Genomic DNA, 14,191 nt, shown 5'->3' with positions numbered 1-14,191 from the left:
GAACGTGGCGATCAGACTCTACCTCGGACGGCACATTTGAGAGCGTATTCATTTATTTCACGTTTGCAAACTATGTTGGCGTTAAACTATGTTTTAATAAAGTTTTAAAACTAATAAAAACGAATTTGCGATTCATTCGCTTTCCTGCGCATTTGTGCACGCGATGGCGATTGCTTTACCAAACTCCGGAAGCCGTTCGCTTTGGACCAAACCATTGCATGTAAATAGAGGGGGGGGTTCTGTGGTCGTTGCGAATGGACCAAACCATTCATGTAAATAGAGGGGGGGGATTGTCACTGTACTCGCAAGCCGTTCGCCGTTCGCTTTGGCGTTGCGAATGAACCAAACCATTTCATGTACATAGAGGGGGGGGATATAATTTTAGATAGATATATAGTACGGGCATATATATAGTACGGGCATGCCCTAGTTTATATAAATGACATATAAAGGTAGAGTGAATGAATGGGTGAATGAATGAATTGGTGAATGAATGGGTTACGGTTAATGATTTGATTGGGTTGATGTTGGAACATTCTTTAATCATCAAAATTTATGCCATGAGGGATTTTTGTCCGAAGTTTATGTATCCAAAAGGACTCACGTTTCAGAATCGTGGTGTGTGATCGATTTGTGATTGATTCAATGGCAGAGATTTGAATGTCATTTATAGAGTGATCCGGTTGATTAAAGTGTATCGTGTGAGGTAGAGATTTGCCCTGACTGGTGTGGAAGTTATTGATTTCTGACCGGGTGTTATTATATCGTGTGTAGAGTGTATTCTCAGTTTTTCCAACATATTGTTTGTTGCACTTTTGGCAAGTGATTAGGTATATGACCCATGTAGATTTGCAGTTCATATCGGAGGTGATGGGGAATTTTTGCCCAGTGCTAGAACTACAAAATTTGTTTCCTTCTAGTAAATGCTTGTGAATAATACATTTGTTTGCTGTGCATTCATAGAAGCCAGGGATCCTAGTTTGTTTGTTGTGGGGCTGTGGGTGCTTTGCTTTTACCAAGAGGTCCCTGAGTGTCCGACCACGTCGAAATGATGTTAGTGGAGGTTGAGGAAATGTGGTGCCGAGTGTTTCTGATTGATGGAGGCGAGGAAGGGCCTTATTCAGAATACTTGGCAATTGGGATGAGGTAGGAGAGTAGGTGGTTACCAGTGGGACACGGTTAGTTGCAGGTTTGGGTTTGTAAGTCAGAAGGTCTGCTCTCGGTATGTGTTTTGCTCGGTTTATTGCTTCTTTCACAGAGTGAGGGTCATAGTTTCTTGCAATGAAGTGTGTTTCTAATTGGCAGAGAGAAGTTTCTTCTGCCATTTTTTGTTGAGCAAATGCGTCTTACTCTGAGTGCTTGACTGTATGGTGTGCTTGCAATTGTATGTTTAGGATGAGATGAAGAAGGGAGAAGGTAAGAGTGAGTGTCTGTTGGTTTGGTGTGTAGTTCTGTTTCGAGTCTGTTATTTTGAAGCATGAGTGATGTGTCTAGAAAGTGAACTTCGGACTGTGAGCTGTCGAATGTAAACTTGATGGTCGGATGAATCAAATTTAATTCATTTTGGAATTGTGTGAGACTACGGGGGGGATTTTGACCAGATGAACTGGATGTCATCAATATAACGTACCCAGGATTTTTCCAAGATGCCGTGATGAGGTGTTTTTGTAGACTCAGAGGAAGTCCTTTGTTGGTCGAAAGCTTGTCAAATTAAAGATCGAAGTCCTGAAGCTACGTCTGCGTCTGATTTAATCTCCGGATTATTTATTTAATGCAAATGAGACGCCCTGCTCGTACTGTGGAGTTTATACTATTTCTCACAGTTATATATATATATATATATATATGCCTCGAGGCTCTAAACCAGTGGTTCCCAAACCCATCGTCGCGACCCAAATGAGGGTCGCGAGGGTGTTCCTGAGGGTCGCGGGACGGTCTCAAAAAAGGAAATATTAATGTTATAAGGGGATTACTTCACTGGCACAATAGGAAGGATTATTGAAATAGTAATTAAAGTAGAATAGTTGTGGATAATATAGCATCTGTTATGTTTGCAATTCACATGTTATAGTTCATAATATGTATGGAAACGGAAGTGATGGTTCGTTTTGGAGAGTGGGAGGAGCTAAGGAAAGACGGAGTTTTTGGAGGCCTAATGGGCATGCTGTGCCATGCAGTGTTGAGATTTCAGATTAAACTGTTGATGTTACCATCAAGTACGTTTCGGGTAATTGCTGGATACAACAGCATCCATATATGCTTAATATAATAATGTTTGAGTCCATTCATGTCCAATACTTGTGCATCAAGCAGACTAGTGGGGAGCCTATTGTTAAGTAGCACTCTTATCTGAATGTGATGTTGTAGATGGTGCTGTAATTTTAGCGTTTTGAGCCTAATTATTTAATGCACTGTTTTTATTCGTTAAACGTTTTTATTTAAATTAAAAATGTTTGCTTTTTATAAATTCATAGCAGTTCCAGATGAGTTTTATCAGTGGTTTATTTTATTATATTCTGTTGCCAAAATTTCTTTTTTATTCTGAATCATTCAAGAATGTACTAGAAAACCAATTTTTTGCATATAATCAATTTTATTTTCACATGTGTCGACAGTTCACATTCTGACAGTCGTGCTTTCACTTGTCTACTGGAGGCTGAGATCTAGTTACTACAAACGAAGAAAGTATTGCCTGCATCTAACTGGTCTTTATGTACGTGTGGTTTTTGATGAATGTTACTGTGTAAAGTCGATTAATATAATAATTAAGAATAATTAACTTTACAATTAGTTATTTTTAACTTTTTGAACGATTTCTAATGTTATCTAAAAATGTAATAATTTATAACTCTTTTCATTCCAGGTCTTGTATTTAACTGGAAAAATGGCCCAACGCAAAACTGCAGTACAAGCCTGACTTTTTGAAAAATGGCTTCACCGAGATGAGAGAAAATCTGGGAATGTCCGACCTCAGTGTGTTCAGTGCCTGCAAGTCCTCGCCAATGAATCTATGAAGGAAAACAAATTGAAGCGTCATTTTGCATTCAGTTCATCCAAACTTTGTCAAAAAGCCACTGAGTTACTGGGAGGACAAAGAAGAACAGGTAAAACGAAGTCGGATTGACGCTCCCTCGAGTTCAGCCTTTTCTCTGGAGAAAACTTCCTTGGCATCCTTTGAAGTGGAGTGGTATATTGCAAGATGCAAAAAGCCCCCATAACATTGGAGAGGAGCTGATGAAGCCAGCAGCAGTGGCAATAGTGAAAACGGTTTGCGGAGCAGATGTTGCCAAGAAGATTGAATCGGTACCACTTTCTGACAATAGCATCAAACATCAAACATCAAACGACAATAGCATCAAATGATCTCATTTCAGATGATATTTTGACTCAACTGATTGTGGCACTGAAAAAAGCAGGAAAAATTTCATTACAGATGGATGAATTAGTAGACATTGCAGGTGACGCTCAACTTATTGTTTTTGTAAGGTACAGAGGAGAAGACGACGTTCTGGAAGAATTTCTTTTCTGCAATGCCCTGTCAAGTACCACCACTGGAGAAGACATCTTTAATATCCTCAGCATGACTTGCGTTGTGCTCTGTCCATCAACGTAAAACCAAACTTAGAGAAGCTTTCCCACAAAATGAAGCAGTATCACGGTAACCACTGAAAAAATCTTTGTGTAATAAAGTCTCATTTTCATGTAAATTTGTTTTTCATTTTGTCCAACTAAAAACTTTGAAAATCATTTTGTGTTGGTACTTTATTCAATAAAACGATATGAATAAACACAACGTATCAAAATGATAGGTCATTAACATTGCATGCACAGCGGTTAGGGTCGCCAGGCTAGGACAAGATTGAATTCAGGGTCGCCACCAAAAAAGTTTGGGAACCACTGCTCTAGACCATCCTGCCAGCCACCTCCTTCCCCTGAACTCATTCCCCCTCCTCCCTTCTTCATTTTGAAGTTGTACAAAACTTCCACCGCATAGGTCCCGTGGTTTGTGGTTGGATGTTAAACGTCATTACTCGACGTTGCCACAATCAAAGCACTGCTGTCTCTTCCGATAGAACCCCTAGCAGCTGTGCAGCACCTCTGTGCATCGAGGCACGGTGAGAATTTCCAAAACCCTCAATATTTTTGATTCCGCCTCTTTCAATCCCTAACTTCTTTCCTGAAATTCCTAGGAGTGTTCATTTGCTTTATACCGTGTAACCCTACCTCCTCCCCAGCCCTCCCCCTTCCACAGATCTACCGACGTCCTTGTTCTCCACAGTTGTTGTGCTTGTGTGCTTCCCTCTCTCTCCCCTTCTTGTCTCCCACTCCTTTCATTGTATGTTTTATGTGTCTGTGCATGTTTTCATGTTTAATGTGTGTTAGCTCTTACACGAGCCTCGATTCTGTATCCAAAAATATATATATATATATTTCTCCGCCTTTATCAGTCATGGCGCCAACAAATCCCAAAGGATCCAAACAAGACGACCATCGACGACGACGCCACGTGGCTCTGCGTTCCTGGGTCAGGACTGCCCTCTTCCGGGCGCATGCGTCACTGCACCCAACCATGGCGTCTCGTTTAATCATTCAAAGTCCGAGTTTGGAAACTTCTTACAGCAAACGAGCCCAATTCCGATCGTTTTGAGTGGTGCGTAGAGATCACAAAGTAAACACCGCAAAAAATGTTTCACTGGTTTTATTGTTCAAAAGGTGAGCACAAAGGGTGAGTTATAATCATGATGCAGCAATACTTTGATAAACACGGGCGGGCAAGTTTGAGTTCGTTAATATGGATAATTAATGAAGAATGTTTGAGGTAAATTCGAAGGAAAGTGTGGTGTAATTTCCCAGTGTGTGAGAATGTAACATTAACTGAGTGAGGTGTGTAATATTGTGTGAGCAGTGTAACGTTAGGTGAGATGTGTAACATTGTGTGAGATGTGTAACATTGTATGAGCAGTGTAACATTAGATGAGCAGTGTAACATTAGGTGAGATGTGTAACATTGTGTGAGATGTGTAACATTGTGTGAGCAGTGTAACATTAAGTGAGCAGTGTAACATTGAGTGAGCAGTGTAACATTGGGTGAGCAGTGTAACATTAGGTGAGATGCGTAACATTAGGTGAGATGCGTAACATTATGTGAGCAGTGTAACATTGTGTGAGCAGTGTAACATTAAGTGAGCAGTGTAACATTAAGTGAGCAGTGTAACATTGAGTGAGCAGTGTAACACTGGGTGAGCAGTGTAACATTAGGTGAGATGCGTAACATTGTGTGAGGTGTAACATTGTGTGAGCAGTGTAACGTTTGGTGAGATGTGTAACATTGTGCGAGATGTGTAACATTGTGTGAGCAGTGTAACATTGGGTGAGCAGTGTAACATTAGATGAGCAGTGTAACATTGTGTGAGCAGTGTAACATTAGGTGAGATGTGTAACATTGTGTGAGCAGTGTAACATTAAGTGAGCAGTGTAACATTGAGTGAGCAGTGTAACATTGGGTGAGCAGTGCAACATTAGGTGAGATGCATAACATTGTGTGAGATGTGTAACATTGTGTGAGCAGTGTAACGTTTGGTGAGATGTGTAACATTGTGTGAGATGTGTAACATTGTGTGAGCAGTGTAACATTGGGTGAGCAGTGTAACGTTAGGTGAGATGTGTAACATTGTGTGAGATGTGTAACATTGTGTGAGTAGAGTAACATTAGATGAGCAGTGTAACATTGTGTGAGCAGTGTAACATTTGGTGAGATGTGTAACATTGTGTGAGATGTGTAACATTGTGTGAGCAGTGTAACATTGTGTGAGCAGTGTAACATTAAGTGAGCAGTGTAACATTGAGTGAGCAGTGTAACATTGGGTGAGCAGTGTAACATTAGGTGAGCAGTGTAACATTGGGTGAGTAGTGTAACATTTGGTGAGGGGTGTAACATTGTAACATTGGGTGAGTGGTGTAACATTGGGTGAGCGGTGTAACATTGGGTGAGGTGTGTAACATTGGGTGAGGTGTGTAACATTGGGTGAGGTGTGTAACATTGGGTGAGGTGTGTAACATTGGGTGAGGTGTGTAACATTGGGTGAGGGGTGTAACATTAAGTGAGCAGTGTAACATTGAGTGAGCAGTGTAAAATTGGGTGAGCAGTGTAACATTAGGTGAGCAGTGTAACATTGGGTGAGCAGTGTAACATTGTAACATTGGGTGAAGTGTGTAACATTGATTTAGGTTTTTAACATTGGGTGGGTGGTGTAACATTGGGTGAGGTGTGTAACTTTGGGTGAGGTGTGTAACATTGGGTGAGGTGTGTAACATTGGGTGAGGGGTGTAACATTGTGTGAGCAGTGTAACATTGGGTGAGGTGTTTAACATTGGGTGAGTGGTGTAAGATTGGTTGAGGTGTGTAACATTGTAACATTGGGTGGGCAGTGTAACATTGGGTGAGTGGTGTAACATTGGGTGAGGTGTGTATCATTGGGTGAGCAGTGTACCATTGGGCGAGCGGTGTAACATTGGGTGAGCAGTGTAACATTGGGTGAGGTGTGTATCATTGGGTGAGGTGTGTACCATTGGGTGAGGGGTGTAACATTGGGAGAGGTGTGTAACATTGGGTGAGGGGTGTAACATTGGATGAGGAGTGTAACATTGGGTGAGGGGTGTAACATTGTATGAGCAGTGTAACATTGGGTGAGGTGTGTAACATTGGGTGAGGCGTGTAGCATTGGGTGAGCGGTGTAACATTGGGTGAGGTGTGTAACATTGGGTGAGGTGTGTAACATTGGGTGAGGTATGTAACATTGGGTGAGGTGTGTAACAATGGTTTAGGTGTTTAACATTGGGTGAGCGGTGTAACATTGGGTGAGAGGTGTAACATTGGGTAATGTAGTGGTGGTGGCTTGAATGCAGCCTATGGCTGCTGGTTGCATCATTTTCTGGGGGCGCGGCTCATTTTGTTGACCTCAGAAGGATGACAGGCTGAATTAACCCACCTGGTGTTAACTCAATGGCAGGGGCTTTAACTCCTGATCCCAACATCTCAAGCCAGCCCCCTTAACTGATAAACTAACACCAGTCAAGGTGTGAGTCCCTACTTGAGATGTCTCACCCAGCAAGGTCTTTTCCAGAGAGGAATCTCACCCAGTCAAGGCATCTCACCAATTGAGGTCTCTACCAGAGAGGAGTCTCAACAAGTGAGGTCTCAGCCAGAGAAGTCTGTTCCAGAGAGGCTTCTCACCCAGTCAAAGCATCTCACCCTTTGAGGTCTCTTCCAGAGGGATATCTCACCCAGTCTAAGCATCTCATCCAGTGAGGTCTCTTCCAGAGGAACACCTCATGTAGTAGAAGCGTCTCAGCCAGAGGGACACCTCACCCAGTAGAAGCGTCTCAGCCAGTGAGGTCTCAGCCAGAGGGACACCTCACCCAGTGAGGTCTCAGCCAGAGGGACACCTCACCCAGTGAGGTCTCAGCCAGAGGGACACCTCACCCAGTGAGGTCTCAGCCAGAGGGACACCTCACCCAGTGAGGTCTCAGCCAGAGGGACACCTTACCTAGTGAGGTCTCTTTCAGTCAATGGTCTCATCCAGTGAGGTCTCTTCCAGAGAGCTGTCTCATCTAGTGAGGTCTCTTCCAGTAAGGTCTCTACCAGTGAGGTCTCTTCCAGTGAGGTCTCTTCCAGAGAGCTGTATCATCCAGTGAGGTCTCTTCCAGAGAGCTGTATCATCCAGTGAGGTCTTTTCCAGAGAACTGTCTCATCCAGTGAGGTATCTTCCATTGAGATCTCTTCCAGAGAGCTGTATCATCCAGTGAGGTCTTTTCCAGAGAACTGTCTCATCAAGTGAGGTCTCTTCCAGAGAAGTGTCTCACTCAGTGAGGTCTTCCAGAGAAGTGTCTCATCCAGTGAGGTCTTCCAGAGAAGTGTCTCATCCAATGAGGTCTCGTCCAGAGAAGTGTCTCACTCAGTGAGGTCTTCCAGAGAAGTGCCTCATCCAATGAGGTCTCATCCAGAGAAGTGTCTCACTCAGTGAGGTCTTCCAGAGAGGTGTCTCATCCAGTGAGGTCTTCCAGAGAAGTGTCTCATCCAGTGAGGTCTTCCAGAGAAGTGTCTCATCCAGTGAGGTCTTCCAGAGAAGTGTCTCATCCAGTGAGGTCTTCCAGAGAAGTGTCTCATCCAGTGAGGTCTTCCAGAGAAGTGTCTCATCCAGTGAGGTCTTCCAGAGAAGTGTCTCATCCAGTGAGGTCTTCCAGAGAAGTGTCTCATCCAGTGAGGTCTTCCAGAGAAGTGTTTCATCTAGTGAGGTCTTCCAGAGAGGTGTCACTTGGCACTGGCACTGGTGTCACTTGACTTGGTGTCAAGCCATGCATTCAAGCTGAATTGTATTGATGAACCTTTAAGGTTTCATCCCCAAATTGTACATTCAAAACTGCCCAAGACTGAAGCTTAAAGTGCAGGCTTGCAAACCTCCCCTTAGGAGTTGTTGCGTTTGTTCACATCTAAGGAAAGATCTCCATCCACGGATGGGTATATCGAAACCGGTGAGGCGTGCTTCTCTTCCAGATCGCCCTCTCGTCTGGAGAGGTGCGAGTCTCACCTGCGAACCGTGAGTCACATCAGGTGATACACCCGGGCATCGAATGGCAATGAGCATCACAAAGCGAAACACCGGTGTGGAAACAACAAAGGGTACATCCAATCGAGCCATGAAGCATAAAAGTAGATTTGAAAATCCATTTACAATGCATTATATACATTGGGTGATTAGTGTCATCCAATACGAAACGCTGGGCTTTTAAAATCTAATTTGCAAAGAAATAATATTGTGTGTTGTGTGTTGTGTGTTGTGTTATGTGTTATGTGTGTTGTGTGTGTGTTATGTGTTATGTGTGTTGTGTGTGTTTTGTGTGTGTTTGTGTGTGTTGTGTTATGTGTGTTGTGTGTGTGTGTGTGTGTGTGTGTGTGTGTGTGTGTGTGTGTGTGTGTGTGTGTGTGTGTGTGTGTGTGTGTGTGTGTGTGTGTGTGTGTGTGTGTGTGTGTGTGTGTTGTGTGTTATGTGCTTTTTTTTACATTCCACAACAGCAAGCGTTACATCCTTTTCAAGGCCGCTAGCTAATCTTTTCACAGGTGCAAATCTCGTCATGGATTTTCCGGACATCATGAGGAGACAGAGATTTGTACATCCGAGAGTAAAATGTGTAACAAACAGTTACCTTAGCACAAACGTAATTACACACCGTAATAATTGCACTTCTTTGTTAATGCTTGTGGAATATTGCTCTGTCACAGCATATATTATCATCTTATGTTAGAAACACGAGTGGTGAGGTTGGTTGGAGAGAGGGAGGGGAGGGGTGGGTGGTGAGGTTGGTCAGGGAAAGAGAGGGGAGGGAGAGGGGTGGGTGGTGAGGTTGGTCAGGGAAAGAGAGGGGAGGGAGAGGGGTGGGTGGTGAGGTTGGTCAGTGAGGGTGAGGGGTGGGTGGTGAGATTGGTCAGGGAGGGTGAGGGGTGGGTGGTGAGATTGGTCAGGGAGGGTGAGGGGTGGGTGTTGAGGTTGGTCAGGGAAAGGGAGGGGAGGGGAGGGGCGGGTGGTGAGGTTGGTCAGGGAAAGGGAGGGGGATGGGCGGGGAGTGAGGTTGGTCAGGGATCGGCAGGTGGTGAGGTTGGTCGGGGAGAGAGAGGCGTGGAGTGGGTGGTGAGGTTGGTCGGGGAGAGGAAGGGATGGAGTGGGTGGTGATGTTGGTCAGGGAGAGGGAGGAGAGGGGCAGGTGGTGTGGTTGGTCGGTGAGAGGGTGTGGGAAGAATGGGTGGTGATGTTGGTGCGGGAGAGGGAGGGGGAGGGGCGGGTGGTGAGGTTGATCGGGGAGAGGAAGGGGAGGGGAGGGGCGGGTGGTGAGGTTGGTCGGGGAGAGGGAGGGGTGGGTGGTGAGGTTGGTCGGGGAGAGGAAGGGGAGGGGAGGGGCGGGTGGTGAGGTTGGTCGGGAAGAGGGATGAGAGGTTGGTCGGGGAGAAGGAGGGGAGGGGTGGGTGGTGAGGTTGGTCGGGGAGAGAGGGGAGTGTGGGTGGTGAGGTTGGTCGGGGAGAGGGATGAGAGGTTGGTCGGGGAGAAGGAGGGGAGGGGTGGGTGGTGAGGTTGGTCGGGGAGAGAGGGGAGTGTGGGTGGTGAGGTTGGTCGGGGAGAGAGGGGAGGGGGGAGAGAGGGGAGGGGGGAGGGAGGAAAATGTACATGGAATTTGAAACGATGAATGCGGATAGAATCACCCTGACAAAGTCCCCTCACATTTATCTGATGAGAAGGTTGTTGTGTTGCCCAAGTCATGTCAAAACATACACATGTGGATCGGGCTGAGACCAATACCTTACACACGTGGCCTGACCTCGGACCATTTAGGTAACATTGTACTTATAAACCTAACCCTGACCATTGGAGATCATTTTAATGACGTATGCCGGCACAAGTACCTGGATATTCTGGCCAAATACAGAGATGATAAGTGCGGACGCACGCACGCACGCACGCTAAAATGTATACAGACTAATATTTCAGAAAAATTCATTTCAGAGCAGAGAGAGGGGGTGGGGGGGGGGGGGTTGTCGAGAGATGCATAGCATTAGCCTGCAACGGAATGATTGCACGTCATCAGTGAGCTGTTACCCATAAGGTTGCAAAAGCGTTGCAAAACAACAACATCGTGGTTTTCGGTATATAAAGTCTGTATACATTTTATTGAGACACCCTGTTTTATCACGCCTGTTGTTTTCTTTTTTTAACTTGAAACTGATGTATATATATATTTTTATTTATTTATTATTATTTTTACCTCAACCAGGACTCTGCATCGCGCAGCAGGAACATTCAAACAATAGTCCGGGTCCACAATGTACAAGACGCTAAAGATCCAAACCAGAGTATACAGGCGTTAACCCTAGGCGGGTGGATGGGACGGATGACCCAGACCTATTAAGACCATTTCCGCGATAACCACTGAAGCGCTATGATGATGCCGAACGAATGACGAGTTTATCACGAAAGATCAGATCTCATGTGGAACACCTGTGGTCTCCTCAGGCTTTGGCCAACCTGTTCGACAAAAGTCTTAAAGATATGACCAGTTCAGAGCGACCATGAAGTCCATCTCACCGGTGTAGAACACCACGACTCTAATATTAAGCAGCAAGTTGTTGGATACAAATTGAAATTTTGGAATCTACGAGGTTGATGTACATTTTCCAAAATCCAGAACCCAGTGGGACGTCCGGAGCATCTTGGACACATTGACCCATGGTGTCTGCCATTCCTTGGTGTGTCTCCTCAATCGGCGAGGTACCACCCTACCGAGTTTCTTCACTTGAAAAGAGCGGGCGATCGATCTCAAGCAGCTACGTGTTCCATGTCTTTCCTCCTGCGTAGCTGTCCTGGCTCCATCATCTTTGCTTAGCCCTGCAGATCTTTCCGGAAGCCCCCAAAAGCACTAGACTTCCACCAAAAAGGAATAAAAAGAGGCAAACCTATCACGGCGACTTATCCCAGGTAAAAGGGCCTTGTGTGCAAATGCAGGTCCCAGGGAATATGAGCAAACAAGCTGTGGATGGGGTAGAGAATGAAAAAGAACGGGAAAGCTCTTGCAGCGTGTCAATGTTGCGTGGAACCGCCACAGTAGGTTGAGGAAATGTGGTCACGTGGGCTGAGACACAGGAGGATTGCAGCCCCCAGCATGAAAATGGCGGCTCCCCATGCCAGTCCGTAACCCCAATCAAACTCGTGGTAAGATCGCAGAGCGGTCTCATCGAGGAACTTGATTGGGAAGAGAATTAGCGCACACACCTGGAGGATGACTGACAAAGAAAGAGGCAGACGAACCGTAATAATCAACAGTTATTTTGTGTAAAATAGTAAAAAATATATATATAAGTAATTTACCATCAAGCCAGTAATTGACTGTGTGTTTTACACATTCAGGAAGCACAGCGACCTGTGAGAATGAAATGAACATCCCTGATTGTTAAAATAAGTGTGTGTGCAATCTGCGATATGAACACAATGTATTAATATCTGGTATAAACATGTCCTTTGGCATCATAAGGTGCTCGTACCTGTGGAGACATCGAAAAGATATTCAGTTTGATTACCCAATGCATATTTGGCCAAATGTGGAGTTCTTGGTGTTGTTGTTGTTGTATAGCTCCGGACAGTTCTCTCGAACAAGCCGGCTGCACGGAGACAGCCAATCGATCTCGCAGGAGCGACCCAGAGATCCCCCACATCCAGGATGGTGTACCCCAGCCTTCATGAAGTCAGGGCCATGACAGAGTAAGGGGAAGAGAGAGAACGAGGGAGAGAAAGAAAGAGAGAGGGACAGAAAAAGAGAAAGAAAGAGAGAGGGAGAGAGACAAAGAAAGAGAAAAAAAGAAAGAGAAAGAGAGACAAAGAAAGAGAAAAAGAAAGAGAGACAAATAAAGAAAAAGAAAGAGACAAAGAAAGAGAAAAGAAAGAAAGAGAAAAAGAAAGAGAAAGAAAGAGAAAAAGAAGTCCCAGAAAAAAGAAAGAGAAAGAAAGAGAAAGAGAAAGAAAGAGAGACAAAAAAAGGAAAAGAAAAAGAAAAAGAGAGGCAAAGAAAGAGAAAAAGAAAGGGAAAGAAAGAGAAAAAGAAAAAAAAGAAAAAGGGACAAAGAAAGAGAAAAAGAAAAAAAAGAAAAAGAGAGACAAAGAAAGAGAAAAAGAGAAAGAAAGAGAAAAAGAAAGAAAGAGACAAAGATAGAGAAAAAGAGAAAGAGAAAGAAAGAGAAAAAGAAAATAAAGAAAGAGAGGCAAAGAAAGAAAGAGAAAGAGAGAGAGAGAAAAAAAAGAGGGAAAGGGCCGGTCCAAGGATCGCGATCGGCACACCGACTGAGACCACGCTTCCTGACGAAGCAGGGAAGATTTGTCCCCCGACTTGCGTTGGGGGGTACAACCAACACGAAGAGGCGTCCCCAATAGTTGTTAAATGTGTGGTAGATTTTGTTGCAGCTCAGTGTATTACTTGCCAGGGTTGTCTTTTCCGTAGGTCGAGATCCATGTTCCCAGACGATTTCGTATCAGGACTCTGTGGTGTATGGAGAAGAAGCTGCACTCTATTTTGTCTCTTCCAAACACAGGTCTGTCTGTGGAGTTATCACCATCCTCCCTCGTGTAAGGTCCTTCTTTGACACACCAGAGCTAAGTCTCAGGCATCTACTTATAAGGCCTTCATCTGCACCTTGATGGAGTACTGCTCTCCCCTATGGGCTGGTGCTCCTGCCTCACATCTTGCTCAGCTTGACGCTGTGGAAACCAAAGCTTTCACGATCATTGGAATCTCTCGTGATGAAGCTGAGTCTATGGGCCGATCACTTTGTCATTGCCGACATGTCAGTGCATCCTTTCTGTCTTCTTCCGCCTCCTTCCTGGTCTTGCATCCTCTGACTTCTCCATTGTTCGTCTCCCTCATGTATCTGCAGGACGCATGCGGCCCACCTGCAACCCCTTCCTAGTGAAACTCCCAAAATCCAGAACCACTGTTCACCTCCACCCATTTATTCCTCTTCCTCCATCACTCCATCACTCCCTCCAACCCCCCCCCCCCCTCCCGAGCTCTTCCATGAGCCTGTAGCGACCCATGGGTCCCCCAAGCGAGACCAGCAGCAGAATCTCCTTGCTCCAGCCGGTGACGGCACTGGCGGACAACCTCGGCGCCGGGGTGGCTGGTCACGTGACCACCAAAGCGTGCCGCGCATGCGGTTATAATCCTTTGCACCTGTCGGTCACGTGACTACCGAAACACGCCTCGCCTGAGAGGCGTGGCTTTCGGTTTCAGTTATGCTTTCTGGTTGTGGATATATATGCAGCCCGATAAACGGGCTTGGAGAGAGTTCCCGAGTTGGTTTTTACAATAAACATCTTCTCGGACGAGTTTGTGTCTTGCCCGTCACTTCGTCCGTCTCAAGCAAGAGCCCGGCTCTTCACTGGTGACCCCGACGTGATTTGAACACGCAACCTTCTGATTGCCCCCGCAGGGATGCGGGGGCTGCGAACGGACACGGCAAGCAAGCCCTAGCCAGGGAAGCCACCTAGGCTGGTGACGCCGGCTTCTCCCGCACGGCTTCGGGCGCAGTTTCAACCACGGTTTCGAAATGCCGGAGTTTCGGTAACGACGACGGCCATGACTATGAGGTTCGCACACC

General features: G+C 45.5%; 1 protein-coding gene across 1 annotated transcript in view; it reads right to left on the bottom strand.

The window, feature by feature from the left end:
* Positions 1–10,698: 10,698 nt before the first annotated feature.
* TMEM47 (transmembrane protein 47) overlaps positions 10,699–14,191 on the bottom strand; it is a 40,597-nt gene continuing 37,104 nt past the window's right edge. The window contains exon 3 of the mRNA XM_068135078.2: positions 10,699–11,827. Within this exon, the coding sequence (XP_067991179.2) occupies positions 11,625–11,827 (203 nt within the window). The 3' untranslated portion in view covers positions 10,699–11,624. The remainder of the gene's footprint in view (positions 11,828–14,191) is intronic.

Source organism: Myxine glutinosa, chromosome 14, assembly GCF_964187855.1.
Source record: "Myxine glutinosa chromosome 14, kmMyxGlut1.1, whole genome shotgun sequence".
In the NCBI taxonomy this organism is placed as follows: Eukaryota; Metazoa; Chordata; class Myxini; order Myxiniformes; family Myxinidae; genus Myxine; species Myxine glutinosa.
This window is presented reverse-complemented; position numbering and strand designations above follow the sequence as displayed.